We start from the raw sequence: 17,737 nt of genomic DNA on the forward strand, positions 1-17,737 counted from the left end.
TACCTTTTATCTCACATAACATAGATTAAAGCATTAAGAGATATTGTAGCCACTTGTCTAAGTTACTATAATATGCAGAATGAATGAAACTTACACCTTATGAGGCCCAGTATACCTAACACAGAACATCAAAATCCAGAATGATTAAACTAGAATCAATTACAACTTACAGGTGATAAATGTCATACTGATTTCTAGTTTATTATCAAAGTCACAACAAGTACCACAATATATATTCAAAATTTAACAAATTGACAAATGATGATCTGTTAGTTGTTTCAGTGTATTACAGGCTTTACAGCTGAAGATCACTGCATGTTAGTTTGGAGTCAACAAGTGGTGTAATTAAAATTTTGGTACATACAAAATCAAGAAAAAGTTCATTTTACTCTTTCTTCCCGCTTCCTTTTTTTTCTTTGTCTCTTCTCTGGTAGTTGATTTCGTTTAATTGAATTCGATTTGTTTTTTGCAAAAAAGTAGGATTTAGGGTTTGATAATTTCTTTTTGAAATCTGGTATTCCTAGGTCTAATGTCTCAATCTCCAGTAAGCAAAAAGTGTGGGTGTAGCTTCCCAATTACAAGGTTGAAGTCTTGGACCTATGAGTAAAGATAGAAATATCTAGTGGATCAACCGCTCACTCGCCCCACCCGTCTTATTGGATGGGTTAAAACCTGGTTTAAACAGATGATAGGCGGGTGATGGATTAACGGATGCGGGTGTTGGATCGGATTGAGGTGGAAAAATTTCACCCATCACCCGATCAATTAACCCGACCCATCACTCGAATATTTCAAAAAAAAAAAAATTCTAAATTTTTTATACTGGGCTAGGCCCAATGAAGCTAATTTCCTAACTCCTAATCTAATCTCTATTCTCTATCCTAAACCCTAACTTTCCAAAAGAATAAAACAACACTCTCTGTCTGTCTCTCTCTCACGGTGTCGCTGCTCTCTGTGACTATGCCTCAAGGTGGCAGCACTACTACAACAATGGGTTGATGGTAGCAGCAATTCCAACAAGGAAAACGACGTCCCCATTCTAAATTTTAAACTCACTTCATTCAGTGGCGGAGCCAGGAATTCAAAAATGGTAGGGCACTATTGAATACAAACTTACTAACAACAAAATTTTCCAATTTAACCACACCATATTTAAAAAAAAAAACCATAAAATAAATAATTTAAGAAATAATATTTATACAAATAAGACAAAGAAACATGAAAAATAAGACTTCCATGGAACCAGAATAAGAGCGACTCAAATCTCGAGCAAACAATGAAATCAAAGTTATTAAGACCAAAAATTTAGCTCGGATACAAATAAAACCACTCAACATCATGATCCACAATTTAAACCAAACTTGGCCACAAACGATTTCCCAATCAAGCTAGTCTTCAATTCACGGTAAGTACTCACAGGCCATGACGCATGCCTGATTTTAAGGACACTTGAAACTTCATTTTGGATCAAGAATATGGAAATTTCTCATTAAGTGGCCAATGCCTTGTATATAAACTCTTTCTTTGCCTACCACAAATATACGAATCAAAGTAACATATAGATAGAATCAAAGATATTATAGAATCAATTCATTCAAATAGTTATGATTAGTTAGGTATTGGATCCTCTCAATATCAATTCTTACCTTGTACTGTTTTGAATGTTAGTTGATTTGTATATTTATTACAGAGTATTTCTTTTGAAGGATTGTGTAGAGAATGATAGACGTTTCCATCATAACTTTAGTGGTTATTCTGTGTGCAGCTCTACCTTATTTGATTGTATATGTGGTGCTTGCTGCACACAACAGAAGAAATGTGACAAAGATAGAGATTATGTCAACCTGGAAGCTTCCTTCAGAGAATCATTGTTTTTATTGGTTATTGCTATTAGGGTGCGCGATGGTTTTGAACTGGAATGCTGATGTTTCTGTTTAAATGGATCTGGAAACAATTGTATTGCTCAACATTCTAAATGAATATAACACCGCTTTTACCATATACACCACTGTTATGGTCAAACTGTAAGTTGGCCTGAAATATACTAGACTTCCATTGTATATACGTTGTTGGCCTGAAATATACTAAACTTCCAATGTATATACTGAAATATAACACCTTTTTTACCAAATTTTTTTTTAGAATTTACATTTTGAATATAGTGAGATATATTTACAAAAACATACCACCTTCATTACACATTATATACGTTGTTTATACTTTGAGATTTGTTTTTTTAAAGTAGAACTTGCAATTGATCAGTTTTGACTGCAACCTTTTTGCCATATATTTAAATCCTGAGATAACTAGTGAGGATTAAGTTAAATTAGGTCAAAGCGCGGTATTATGTTAAGTTATTTGCCCCAAAATTCAAAACTCGCGTACAAAATTGGTAAAATGTACTAAAACAAATACTCTTGAGGAAAATTTGTTTAAAAGGACCACTTAAGTGAGCTCTTTTGTTTAGAAAGACCTAATAAGTAAAAAATTGTTTAAAAGGACTATATAAGACACTTTGGGTTGTGGTCTAGTGGAGACTATAGAAAGACCAAGTCCAATTTTCAGGCAAGTCAACGTTGGAGTCTAACGTTGACCGTCACGTGCCCGGCATGTGTTTCATTAAGTTGAACCAAATATAAAAAAATCCCCTATTCCACAATTTGTGTTTATTAGTTTATATATTCCTGTTAATAATATCTTCATGTTTATAAATCTAACATGTCATGCACGTGTCATATTTATTTTTCAAGGTGGGAAAATATATATTTGATCATGCCAGGTATGATTCATGTTTATAAATCTAACACGTCAGACACGTGCCTCCGTGTTCAAATACATTTGTGTTTATATCGTATCAAAATATTGAGATAATCTAACATGATCCGTTAATAATGTATTCCTTTATAGATTTGTATTAAAATGCAGTTAACATTTAGTCAAATTATCAAATTAGATAAGATCAGACCAGATACTAAAAATTCAAATTAGACCAAATCAAACCTTATAAAAATCATACCAAATCTCTTTGTTTCAAGTGGTTTGTGAACATTCTAGAATATTATGACTACAAGAATGATCAAAGAAGCTCTAGAAATTTCCGGCTACTTTTTTTTAGCTCCATTTCTATTATAAATATAAGTCATGGGCATTTAGGTAAGGTATATACACATACAAGAATCAATACCCTATACCCACCTTGTAAATTATCCACCTTTTCTCTATGGATCTACCTTATACTCACTATTGTTTTCCTTTTATTTTTTTTTAAAAATTATTTTGAAATGTAAAGTTTTATTATTCTATTTGAGATTACACAACAAATATTTCATACGATCATCTAAAGATCAGAAGATTACAACCCCAAGTTCAAAGTAAATCTTTACCAATATAATCTGTATTATACATAAATATGATCATTTAATATGGTGTTGGATTTGTCATAGTGTCTACTTTTATAAATTATTTTTTTCATAATTAATTATGTACGCCTATCTTGTTGATATACGGCGACATTCATTCCTCTGCCTTCATTAGTCATATTAGATTAAATACACTACCTACTTGGTTAAGTAGTCACAAATATTGAAGATTTCTTTTTTTATCATCTTATGCCACTTGAAAACGGAAACTTACAATAGTCTACAGTTAGAAAAGGAAACTTCATCTGTATAATGCTTAAAATTTTGCTCAACTTCACTTCTTTGAGCCAATTTGTCTGCACAAAACCTTCTCTTTTCTTGTGTTAAAACAAACAATAACGTAGTTCATTCTCCAATTCCCTACACTTCAATACCATATCGACGATTTATTTATCTAACTAAGAATAATTGAGCATATTTTTATTATTTACTACATTTATCATACCAATGGCCTTTTTTCGTCCGACTCGATGACTATTTGTTCAAAACCCTTTCTTTTGATATTGAGAGAACAAACTTTTATATCACCTGACAACTTTTCCAGCTTTCGGATCAACATATTTGTCAAATTGATCATTAAGATAATACCCGAATCATCCATTAATCTAAACACTTAGGTCAATTCATCTCTTGCAATTACTCCATAACCAACCTTTCTATCACTCCTAATGCTTGCATAAGTATTAACTTTTATGAAGTTGGGAATTGGAGAATAAACTCCTGAGGTGGAATAAACGAAACTCAAGGTTGTGGGGGAAGCCGAGAACAATATGGTGGGTGGAATTGAGGATAAATATTTAGTGAGAAATAATAAGGTTGACAATATTTAAAATTACAAGTTTTTACTAGAAAGTTTGTAAGAATTTTCACTATAAGCATGGGCGAATCAATATTCTGATAGGTCAATTGACCCCACTTATTTTGTAAAAAAAAAAAATGTAATTACAAATATTTGAAAGATGAAATAATAATAATAAGTTATTTAACGTACATAGAATTATTTAATATGAGAGAAGTGATATAAAATTATGATTAATCTATCAATACCAATAATTATATATATCAATAGTGTGTAATATTATATATACGTAGTTTCATGTAATTTGTCAATTTATATATAATTATAATATAGTTATTTAATTGACTTTATTTGAATCCACTTATATAAAATACTATTATAAATATACTGTTTATAAATGATTAAATCAAAACTTAACTATGAATCCAACACATTTATATAAATTATTTGATTTTTAGGAAAATATTAGATTTTTTTTAATAATATAGAAAATTTTAGTTTAATTTTTTTTAAGGAAAGTATTAGATACATAATATTCATTTAGAAATGTTATTCGGTAATAATAAAATATATTAGTATTAATAAAACATAAAAAATAAATAGGAAAATTTGTTAAAAATAATCCCAAATTTCACGTATTCGCTTTAAATAATCCCAACTTTCGATTATTAGTGAATAATCCCAACTTTGGAGTACGCTGTATCCGCTCAAAACAGGCCTAAGTGATCGGTTACCGGTTAAAAAAGTAAAAATATTTTTTTGTCTTTTTTGTAACACGTGTCATCGTGTGATTAGCTGAAAATTTTAAAAAATATTTTTTTAAAAATTAAAAATAAAAAAAAATCATCCCAAACCCCAACCCACGACAACCACCACCACCACCAGCTAAATTTCCGGCCGACTTCTCCCAACGGCAAGCGCAAACATCCCTCGCCCAAACCGTCGCGCCCAGCTCTCCTCCCCCACGCCGGCGCTCCTCTTCCAGCGTCCTTGCCCCAAAACCACCAAACCCGCCAACTTAATTAATCGCCTGAAATTCCAAAAAAACAACCTCGCCCCCGCGAAAAAACTCCAAACCACCCTTCCCCCACCAACGAAACCCTTGCGCTAGGTTTCCAATGGTGGGGGAAAGGTTGTTTGGGGGTTTTTGCGACGGTGAGGTTGTTTTCTGGAATTACATGGGTTTTAGGGTGGGCGGGTTTGGTGGTCATTGGGGATAGAGCGACAAGAAGAATGGCTGACCAGCGTGAAGGATGAGGGGAAGGAGTTATTGCCGGCGCGTGGGGTAGGGAAGAACGAGGTTCCCGGCCGCCACTGCTGCGGTGGTGGGGAAGGTGGTTTATGGGTGGAGGTGTTGGGCAGATTTATTTTTTAAGTTTTTCTTTTTTAAAAAATAATTTAATTAATAAAATTTTGTAAAAAAATTAACTAATCATGTGGTGCCAAGTGCCCAAAAAAACCAGTTATAATGGGTTAGTAACTGTTTAGGGTCTGTTTTGAGCGAATACACCCTAAAGTTAGGATTATTTAATAATAATCGAAAGTTGGAATTATTTAAAGCGAATACTTAAAAGTTGGGATTATTTTTTACAAATTTTTCAAATAAATAATGAATTCCATTACTCCTAGTCGGTTTTTACAGTCATAAATTATCCAAATATCCTAAAAATATATACTAGCTCCGGATCGTATTATATGCAACTTTTGAACTTTTTATATCTCACAAATAATATCCCAAAGTTACATATAATACGATCCGGAGGTAGTACTAAGAATTTTAGATTTATTTAGAAAATTGTTACGTTAACAATTTACAAATTGAAATTTCATTACCTTTTATATTTCTCCCTGTATTTTATAAATGCTCCATTAACATTTTTAGTATTATTTACTTAATCCACTTTTAACTTATTTTGTGATTTATACGTAAGAAGAAATATAGTCTTGTAGTACTTGTTGGAATCATCTCAATAAATAAATTATTGGTTTTAAATTGTTATAATTTATACTTATTGATAACTAAAAATATTTTTTTTTGTGAAGCCGAGGGGCAAGCCCCATAAAATTAGCGAAAACCTTAGAACAAACTAAAAAGAAAAAAGACAGAAAGAAAATAAACTACCAACTACTAAAACGAAAAATAGAAACTACTTATCATTATTCACTCTAACTTGTCTAGAAAACTCCACTCCCCACAAATTCTCCAATCAAACGACTTTAAGATCCACCAAGACCGTCTCCAAAAGCACTAATTTTTGTTCCGAGAGAGCTCCAAAGTTTGCCAACCAGTCAGCTGCTCTGTTAGCTTCTCTAAAACTGACGGAAAGAAAACAAACTACCAACTACTATAACGAAAAATTAAAACTACTCATTATTCTCTCTAACTTGTCTAGGAAACACCACTCCCCGCAAGTCCTCCAATAAAGAGGCTCTAAGATCCACCGGTATCGCCTCAAAAGGCACCAATTTTTGTTCCGATAGAACTCCAAAGTTTGCCAACCAATCAGCTACTCTATTGGTTTTTCTGAAACAGTGTCCGATAGTAACATCATATACCAACCATTGATAACTAAAAATATTGTTGATCAAAGATTTGCATCAATAGGCGAGAAAAAAATGAAATATTTATTAAAGTAGGGAGGGAGTGCATCTTAATATACTCTATAACTAATTTCTTTCTCATATTTAACTTTATTCTATTTTTATTCAACTTATCTTATGTGAAAATAAATAAATTTGTTTTGTCATTTGTCAAAAACAAAAAAAATTTGTTGATTAAGGAGGCTATACGTACTCAAGCTTATTTTAATAAATAATCAATCAAGAATTTAGTCGTTGTTCGTTGGATGGTATGTAAAAAAGATATAGTACAAAGAATTTTTTCTCTTAACCGACTCTTTTTCACTCGTAGTTTCTTTTAAATCCTTTCCCTCTCCTATATGGGGGAGCTTATAAATTAATAGTGTTTCCGTTTTGGGTACTCAATAACCGCAATACCACTTTAAAATCAGATATCAAATATTCACTGTCATAATCAAATAATTGTAGCTAATATAACTAGTATGTGCCCGTGCTAATGCACAAGTTATACTCCCTTCGATTTTAAATACTTGCTCCATTTCTCCATACGCGGAGTTTTAAGAGAAATTGGAGAAAGTAATAAAATATGAAGGTAGTGGGGTTGATGGAAAAATGAAAAAATGCAAAAAAAAAAAAATGCAAAAAAAAAAAAAAAAGAGTAGTGGAGAGAATTGGGGAAGAGATAATATATGTTGGGTCCATTAGGTGAGAGAAATTAATTAAATATTGTAAAAGGTTTCCAAATAAAGAAATGAAGCAAGTATTTAAAAACGGAAGGAGTATCAAATGAATAAATGACAGAACCCTTCCCCTCCCTCCCCTTCAGTTCTGTATTGATGTCGTAGTTTTTTTTAATGAAACATTTTGATTTTTTAACATAATTTGATATTTATATATTTCATAATTCATATAGGCTTTGTGCCTTTGTCTTATGGTTTTTGTATTTACAGAGCACATTACATTGTTGAATCATAGTGTTTTATATGTTATTGCGACACTGTGTGATCGAGGTTACTTGATCAGTTAAAGGTTTCTCGGTCAGGAGTTACTCAATCGGTGTGGATTACTCGGTCAAGGTTATTTAATTGGAGTACCAAACTACGTACTCCTAAAATTATATTGGTACTAATAAAGTTGTGTTAGGTTCTAAACTTAAGCTTAGCTTGCTTCGTACCAAACTAGAGTGAAAAATATACATTTACCAATTTGCCCCTTAATGAACTTTATTAAATTATTACAGTTAGGAATTAAGTAACCTTCTAGTTAAGGCAATAACATAGACGGTGATGAGATTTAACACTATAAATAAGTGGTTATTATTAAAATAAAAATTAGTGTAGTCATAAGCAAAATAATTATGAACATATATTTATATAGATAAAAATAGAACCTAAACAATGTGAATTAATTCATATTTTATATAGTTCCCTTTAGGGTTTTCCCTTGGGAGGATTTTTCCTAGCCTGCTAGGTTTTTTCAATTTTTCAGAAGGTTTTTTTTTTTTGAAGGGTTTTCTTCCCTACTCTCCATTTTCTCTCCATCTCTACCATCTCTTTTCCTCTTGGTATAAATTGTGAATCTTTGTAGGGGCCTCCAATGGTGTTCTTACTGGTGGTAAACCCCAAAAACCTTTAAATTTCTTTTGATAAATAGATCTCATCCTTGAGATGATTATTTTTCTCTAGAGTTTATTTTCTTTGTATGATTTTATCACGAGGGTTGAAGATTTAGGGTTTCATAATCTCTACAAGAATCCGGAGGACCACACGGGTATTTTCACTCAAACGACTAAGCATCAGTGGATTTCAAGCCAAATCAGTATATATATGTGCCGATTGACTATATTTTATTAATGAATTCCCTTTTTCTTCTTGTAAAAAAAAGACAATGTTAATTAGGCTCATTTTCTCTACGAAAATTGAATATTTTTGTTTACGAGTATTAAAAATTGAATAGATTGATTAAGACATCACAAAATTTATATATAGCTGGTCACACGTGTGATTACTTATTTAGGGGTAATTAAAGAACACAATCTCTCCTAAATAAAAATGGCGTAACCCCTCAAAAAACAAAATAAAAATGGCACGACATGAATCATCAACAAAAGCAGGATTTCTGGAATTAGTCCCATTATTTGTCATCCTTCTCATGGCTCCTCATCTTATAGCTTTGGTACCAACCTCACTCTTCTTCCTTCTTCTTCTTTGCAATTTTCTCTCTCTTTCTTACTTTGATTGATCTTTATGTTTCAGGTATACTGGATGTTCAGATTAGCTACTGAAAATCAGCAACCATTTTCAGGAAGATCCAAACAACATTGATTCTACCTCTCTCTACATTGTATGTTCCTCTGCTAACCCTAATTTCTAATTCTATTTTTTGTTGTTGATTCTTGATGTTAACTGAATTGTTGAGCTTTTGTGTTTGTGATTGTTGTGATTTTGTTTTGATTGCTTTAATTCTTGATTATAGTGAGGAAATGTGAAGCGAATTTGTTTCATAATGATAATGTGATGGCTAATTTGTTGAAAAGTAACTAATTTTGGAGACTGCTTTAGTGTTTAAAGGGTTTAATCTAGTTCAATTCATCTCTTGCAATTACACCATAACCAACCTTTCTATCACTCCTAATGCTTGCATAACTATTAACTTTTATGAAGTTGGGAATTGGAGAATAAACTCCTGAGATGGAATAAACGAAATGCAAGGTTGTGAAGAAAGCCAAAACAATATGGTGGGTGGAATTGAGGACAATACTTAGTGAGAAATAATAAGGTTGACAGTGTTTAAAATTAAAAGTTTTTATTAGAATGTTTGTAATAATTTTCACTATAAGCAGGGGCGAATCAATATTATGATGGGTCAATTGACCACACTTATTTTGTAAAAAAAAAAAAAAATTGTTATTACAAATATTTGAAAGATGAAATAATAATAAGCTATTTAACGTACATAGAATTATTTAATATGAGAGAAATGTTATAAAATTATGATTAATCTATCAATACCAATAATTATATATATCAATATTGTGTAATATTATATATACGTAGTTTCATGTAATTTGTCAATTTATATATAATTGTAATATAGTTTATTTAATTGACTTAATTTGAATTCACTTATATAAAATACTACTATAAATACACTGTTTATAAATGATTAAATAAAACTTACCTATGAATCCAACACATTTAGATAAATTATTTGATTTTTAGGAAAGTATTAGATTTTTTTAATAATATAGAAAATTTTAGTTTAATTTCCTTTAAGGAAAGTATTAAATACACAATATTCATTTAGAAATGTTATTCGGTAATAATAAAATATATTAATATTAATAAAACATCAAAAATTAATAGGAAAATTTGCTAAAATAATCCCAAATTTCACGTATTCGCTTTAAATAATCCCAACTTTTGATTATTACTGAATAATCCAAACTTTGGAGTACGGTGTATCCGCTCAAAACATGCCTAAGTGACCGATAACCGGTTAAAAAAGTAAAAATATGTTTTTGTCTTTTTTGTAACACGTGTCATCGTGTGATTAGCAAAAATTTTTTAAAAAAATAAAAAATTAAAAAATAAATCATCCCAAACCCCAACCCACGGTAACCACCACCACCAGCTGAATTTCCGACGGACTTCTCCCAACGGTCGGCGTAGACATTCCTCGCCCAAACCGTCGCGCCCAGTCCTCCTCCCCCGTGCCGGCGCTCCCCCTTCGGCGTCTTTGCCCCAAAACCACCAAACCCGCCCACTGAATTAACCACCTGAAATTCCAAAAAAACAACCCCACCGCCGCGAAAAACCCCCTAACGACCCTTCTCCCACCACCGAAACACTAGCGTTAGGGTTCCAATGGTGGGGGAAGGGTCGTTTGGGGGTTTTTGTGGTGGCGAGGTTGTGTTTTGGAATTTTGTGGGTTTTAGGATAGGCGGGTTTGGTGGTTATTGGGGATAGAGCGATAGGAAGAATGGCTGACCAGCGTGAAGGACGAGGGGGAGGAGTTATTGTCGGCACATGGGGTAGGGAAGAACGAGGTTCCCAGCCGCCGCCGCCGCGGTGGTGGGGAAGGTGGATTATGGGTGGAGGTGTTGGGCAGATTTATTTTTTAAGTTTTTCTTTTTTTTTTCTCTCTTTTTTCAAAAATAATTTTATTAAAAAAAATTTGTACAAAAATTAACTAATCAAGTGGTGCCACCTGTCCCAAAAACCTGTTATAATAGGTTAGTAACCGGTTAGCGCCTGTTTCGAGCGAATGTACCCTAAAGTTGGGATTATTTAATAATAATCAAAAGTTGGAATTATTTAAAGCGAATACGTGAAAGTTGGGGTTATTTTTTTACAAATTTTTCAAATAAATAAATGAATTTTATTACTCCTAGTCGGTTTTTACAGTCATAAATTATCCAAATATCCTAAAAATATATACTACCTCCGGATTGTATTATATGCAACTTTGGAATTTTTTATATCTCACAAAAAATACCCCAAAGTTGCATATAATACGATCCGGAGGTAGTACTAAGAATTTTAGATTCATTTAGAAAAGTGTTACGTTAACAATTTACAAAGTGAAATTTCATTACATTTTATATTTCTCTCTGTATTTTATTAAATGCTCCATTAACATTTTTAGTATTATTTATTTAATCCACTTTTAACTTATTTTGTGATTTATACATAAGAAGAAATATAGTCTTGTAGTACTTGTTGGAATCATCTCAATAAATAAATTATTAGTTTTAAATTATTATAATTTTTACTTATTGATAACTGAAAATATATATATTTTTTTTGTGAAGCTGAGGGGCAAGCCCCATAAAATTAGAGAAAACCTTAGAACAAACTAAAAAGAAAAAAAATGGAAAGAAAATAAACTACCAACTACTAAAACGAAAAATAGAAACTACTCATCATTATGCACTCTAACTTTTCTATAAAACTCCACTCCCCACAAATCCTCCAATCAAACGACTTTAAGATCCACCAAGACCGTCTCAAAAAGCACCAATCTTTGTTCCGAGAGAGCTCCAATTGCCAACCAGTCAGCTGCTCTATTAGCTTCTCTAAAACCGACGGAAAGAAAACAAACTACCAACTACTATAACGAAAAATTAAAACTACTCATTATTCTCTCTAACTTGTCTAGAAAACACCACTCCCCGCAAGTCCTCCAATAAAGAGGCTCTAAGATCCACCGGTATCGCCTCAAAAGGCACCAATTTTTGTTCCGATAGAACTCCAAAGTTTGCCAACCAATCAGCTACTCTATTGGTTTCTCTGAAACAGTGTCCGATAGTAACATCATATCCCAACCATTGATAACTAAAAATATTGTTGATCAAAGATTTACATCAATAGGCGAGAAAAAATGAAATATTTATTAAAGTAGGGAGGGAGTGCATCTTAATATACTTTATAACTAATTTCTTTTTCATATTTAATTTTATTCTATTTTTATTTAACCTATCTTACGTGAGAATAAATAAATTTGTTTTGTCATTTGTCAAAAACAAAAAAATTTGTTGATTAAGGAGGATATACGTACTCAAGCTTATTTTAATAAATAATCAACGAAGAATTTATTCGTTGTACGTTGGATGGTATGTAAAATAGATATAGTACAAAGAATTTTTTTCTCTTAACTGACTCTTTTTCACTCGTAGATTATTTTAAATCCTTTCCCTCTCCTATATGGGGGAGCTTATAAATTAATAGTGTTTCCGTTTTAGGTACTCAATAATCGCAATACCACTTTAAAATCAGATATCAAATATTCACTATCATAATCAAATAATTGTAGCTAACATAACTAGTTCAAATTATGAAAATCATATAATTTTATGTGAAAATCATATAATTTTATGTGATTGGACATACATATGCCAAAATACAAATGAACACTGATCAAAATAATTTTCCACTCCAAACTATGAAAAAGAATGAACCTTAATACAATGACTCATATATAAATGAACAGTTATATTAGTCATCTATTAACATGTGAATGATTGTATACTAATGTATAAATGAACATTTATCAAAATGAAAATGAACATTCATTAGAAAAAACAAAACAAAAAAACACTACAAACTAATTAAATAATTCTTACTTTTCTCCAGATTCTTTGATGTTTTTCTCTGAAATGGTTTCCTTTGTATTTCCAAAAAAAAAAAAAAAAAAAAAAAAACTTCATCCCCGAAAATCAAAATGTATTTGTTCAGCTTACTAATATTTAACGAAAATTAGTGTAAAAATTATTAAAATGCAATAGTTAATACTCTTTTTCCATATTTTATACTTCGATCGATGTTGTTCCTGTAACACAATTGCAACAAAAATTTATTGAAACTAGGGTTTATACTCTTTTTGAACTAAATATGAACAAAATCGCTTACTCCTTTGAATTCCAACCTTGATTTGTTGAATTATGTAGTAAATGAAACAATTTTTTTGATATTTTGTCACAAATTCGTAGAAATATTCGGATTTGAAAATGCAAAAAATGGGTGTAGAGAGAGAAAATGCAGAAAATGGGTGAGGAGAGAGAAAGTGAAATGAGAATGATGGTTTTTTTATTTTTATTTTTTTGTATATTGGGGGGGGGGGACAGTACATTTATGTAGTGAAAGTGAGTACTTAGGGGAAGGGGATGTAGGGTAAGATGCCTAGACTAGAGTCTAGCCATAAATAATTAGTCTAGAGTTACTTAGTCAGTCAAAGATAACTCGCTCAAGTTTACTTTATTGGAGTACCAAATTGTTGATCCCATGAGAAAATCCACATAGGAGTGAAAGTGTTGTCCCACATTGAAAGAATATAAAAGTGAAGAGAAATATTGGGATGTGTATCCCACATTGAAGAAAAGAGAAAGTTGTGTCCACTTTATAAGGCTAAGGGGCTACTCCCCTCATTGCCATATGGTTTTGAGGTGGAACCTCCTTGGTCGTATAAAGTGGACAATTGTGATGGGTGTAGCCCAGACTTATTTATCACAAATATACTACATACTCCTAATATTCTATTGGTACTATCTAGTAAAGCTGTGTTGGGTTTCTAAACTTAAGCTTAGCTTGTATGGTACCAAACTAGAGTGAAAAATATATACATTTACAATTTTGCCCCTTGATGAACTTTATTAAATTATCACACTTAAGAATTATGCAACCCTCTAGTTAAGGCAATAACATAGCCTACATAGGTGATGAGATTTAACATTAAAAATAATTGGTTATTATTAATATTCAAAAGTTTGTAGTGTCTAACAAAAGAGTCTCTCTCCGTGCTTAGATTTTCCTTTCACTGAGGTTTGAGTGTTTGCTCTTGAGGCTTCAAGCTTTTCTCCCCTATGGCGGGGCGGTCGCGGCATGTGACGTTTTCAATGGATAGCGAAATTACAGAGAGGTGGGCGAATTTGCGTATTACTGCAGAGGAAGATGATGTTGCGGATTTGGGTAGGTCGAAAGCTGAATCACATGAATCCAAAATTGCCCTGTCTCTTGTGGGAAAATTGCTGACTGTTAGATCATTCAATTTTGAGGCGTTCTAAAATACGATGAAACAAATATGGTCCCTTAATCGAGGAGTGGTTTTTCGCAAGATTGAGAATAACCTGTTTATAATTCAATTTTTTCATTGGCGAAATAAGGAGAAGGTGTTAGACGGGGCTCCGTGGAACTTTGACAATCAATTGATTCTATTAAAGAATATAGTTGGGACTGAACAACCTGAATCGATCGAAATTAAACACTGCCCTTTCTGGATGAGACTCTATAATCTCCCGCTTGATAGTCGCTCTGATGGTGATGTGCGCAGAATTGCTGAGAAAATTGGGCATGTTATTGAACTGGAGAGTGATGAATTGGGATGGGATAAGTCGAGGAGGGTTCATGTTATAGTTGATGTTACGAAACCTTTGCGTAGGATTCAAAAAATTAAGAACAAGCAGGGCCTTATTACCTTGGTGCAATTTAAATATGAGAGATTAGCCACATTCTGTTTCATGTGTGGGATCCTTGGGCATACGGAGAAGGATTGCACGAATGTTGAGGAGGATGAGGAGGTGGAAGAGAAGCCATGGGGTTTGTGGCTGCGTGCCTCTCCTCGGAAGGCAGAGCAAAACTTAAGGAAGAGGTGCTGAAAATTAAATCTAAAGCAAAGACGCTCTGTTTTACTCAGAAACCTGCTGGTGGGAAGGGGAGGGAGGTGAATAATCTAGAGCTGGAGGTAGTACATGAAGGTGAGGAGATGTTGGGGCATAATTTGGTGAGTGAGGAGGTTGCAGCTGAAAGGGATGGGAGGCAGCCTTCTTTGGAGATTAGTGCGGTGGGTACGAATGGGAAGTATGGTATGGAGGAGGGAGTTTTTGATGATGGTGTGGGGGATGGAGGTAGGATGCTCTTGGCAGTACCTAATATGCTGGGATGGGAGGGTATAGGGGTCTGATTTGGGGGGGGGGGTTAAAGAGGGGGGCTTGGAGCTTGATGGGTGGAATAAAGAGGGGGTAGGGAGTTTGGAGATGGGGGAAAAATAAAGGGGTTTTTGTGTTTGAAGCTAGTAGGGGGAGAGGATCTGGGAAGAATGGGGGTGCAAGATTTAAGGGTAATAGGAGGGATAATTTTGATGCGGTGATGGGGGGAGATGAGTTAGGAGTGTTGGGGAAACATGAGAGGGAGAGGGATAAATTCATGGTGGAGGGTGAGAAGGGTAGTAAGAAGGCGATGATATCGGATATTTCCTCTGGATTGCGGGTGACAGAGGCTGTCAATGAGCAGCCCCGCCAAGCTCAATGAGTATTTTAAGTATTGACTGTATAGGGTTAGGCAATATCTCTACAGTTAATAATCTCCAGAATTTAGTCCGGAAAGAGGCCCCGTCTCTGATTATTCTTACGGAGACAAAACTGAGTAGTGGTGAAATGTCTAAAATAAAAGCAAAATTGGTGGATTATATTGGTGTTGCGGTGGATAGTAGAGGCAGGTCTGGAGGGGTTGCAATGTTATGGAAAAAAGAGGTTCAAGTGGATTTACGGTCCATGTCGTTGCACCATATTGATGTCATGATTAAAGGTGGATTGGGTGGGGTAGAATGGAGGCTCACGGGTTTTATGGGTGGCCGAAAGTTCATAATCGTCATTTGTCTTGGGAGCTCTTATCTACTCTTACGGAGGGTGATTCGGGAGATTGGGTGTGCATAGGAGACTTCAATGAAATTTTGTCGGAGGCGGAAAAGAAAGGGGGTAGAGATAGAGCATTGTGGAAAATGGAGAACTTTAGAGAAGCAGTGAAGTTGTGTGCTCTTCGTGATGTTCCATTTTCAGGGTACGAATTCACTTATGACAACGGACAAAGTGGCGTTGATAATGTCCAATGTCGGCTTGATAGAGCGCATGCTTATCAGAGTTGGATACATCGTTTCTCGAAGGCCAAGCTAATTAATTTGGATCGTGACTGGTTGGACCACGCTCCTATCAAACTTTTGTTGGATAAGGGGAATGTTTTGACTAGGAGTGGGGGTGGTAAGGTGTTTCGCTTTGAGCAATTATGGGCTGAAGATGAGGGTTGTGAGAAGGTAATTGAGAGGGCGTAGAATGGTGGCGCCACCCTCGTGGACAGGTTGCTGTCGTGCGTTGATGATCTTAAGTCTTGGAGTGCGAAAAATTTCGGGAAAATCTTTAGAGAGCTCAGCAAAAAAAAGGCGAAGGCTGTGCTCTCAATAGGGGGAGCAAGTCAGTGGCTCGAGTTAATGAGCGCCGCAAAGTAGTGAAGGAGATTGCTAATTTAATTCATTACGAAGAGGTTTATTGGCGGCAACGTTCTAGAGCATTATGGTTGCAATCGGGTGATCGAAATACTAAATTTTTCCACAAGAAAGCTTCTCAAAGGCGGGCTAAAAATAGACTTACTCATCTTTTTCCAGATGATGGTGCTCGGGTGGAGGGGGACGAGGGTGTGCAGCTTTTTTCAGTGGGGTATTTTCAGCAGTTGTTTGCCACTTTGAACCCGACTGAGTTTGATGAAGCTCTTGCGGGAATTGAGGGTCGTGTGACTGACGAAATGAATGATGGTTTGTGTGCTCCGTATACTGCGAATGAAATTTTCAGAGCTCTGAAACAAATGCACCCGTTGAAGGATCCGGGCCCGGATGGTATGTGTCCTCTATTTTTCCAAATTTACTGGCATATTGTTGGTCCTGCGGTTTGCTCTCTGATCCTTTATGTGCTAAATGGTTGAATAATTCCGCAATCAATTAATAACACTTTTATTGTCCTAATCCCGAAGAAAAAAGACCCAGATAAAATGACTGATTTGCAAACGATTAGTTTATCCAATGTGGTGTATAAGTTGATAGCTAAAGTTCTTGCTAATAGGTTGAAAGTTTTTCTCTCTGATATTACTTCAATTAATTAGAGTGCTTTCATCCCAGGTAGACTCATAACGGATAATATTTTAGTGGCTTTTGAATTGTTTCACCATATGAAAAATTCGACTAGTGAGAGTGGGTTTATGGCTTTGAAGTTGGATATGGATAAATCCTAAGATAGAGTGGAATGGAGTTTTCTTAGAGCTGTGATGAGTAAGATGGGTTTTGCAGATAGGTAGGTGGATCGAGTGATGCATTATGTCTCTACGGTTTCCTTCTCGGTTCTTATAAATGGGGCACCTTCGGGGGAGTTTACTCTAGCTTGGGGTTTACGACAAGATGATCCTATTTCCCCCTATTTGTTTATTATTTTTGCTGAGGCTCTTTCTGGGTTGTTGTTGAGGGCAGTGGAGACAGGAATGGTTCATGGTATTAGGGTGGCGCAATCAGCTCCTTCTATCTCACATCTTGTTTTTGCAGATGATAGTATTATTTTTTCCAGGGCCGATTTGGGGGAATTCAATGCTATCAAACAGGTTTTGCACACTTATGAAGTTGCCTCGGG

General features: G+C 34.2%; 1 protein-coding gene across 1 annotated transcript; it reads left to right on the forward strand.

Moving 5' to 3' along the window:
• Positions 1–15,897: 15,897 nt before the first annotated feature.
• LOC145636999 (uncharacterized) lies at positions 15,898–17,348 on the forward strand. Its single transcript, XM_081688523.1, has 3 exons — positions 15,898–16,380; positions 16,488–16,956; positions 17,236–17,348. The coding sequence occupies exons 1-3, from the start codon at positions 15,898–15,900 to the stop codon at positions 17,346–17,348; spliced, it is 1,065 nt and encodes a 354-aa protein (XP_081544649.1).
• Positions 17,349–17,737: the final 389 nt, after the last annotated feature.

The sequence above is a fragment of the Chenopodium album genome, chromosome 6 (assembly GCF_948465745.1).
Source record: "Chenopodium album chromosome 6, dcCheAlbu1.1, whole genome shotgun sequence".
Classification (NCBI taxonomy): domain Eukaryota; kingdom Viridiplantae; phylum Streptophyta; class Magnoliopsida; order Caryophyllales; family Amaranthaceae; genus Chenopodium; species Chenopodium album.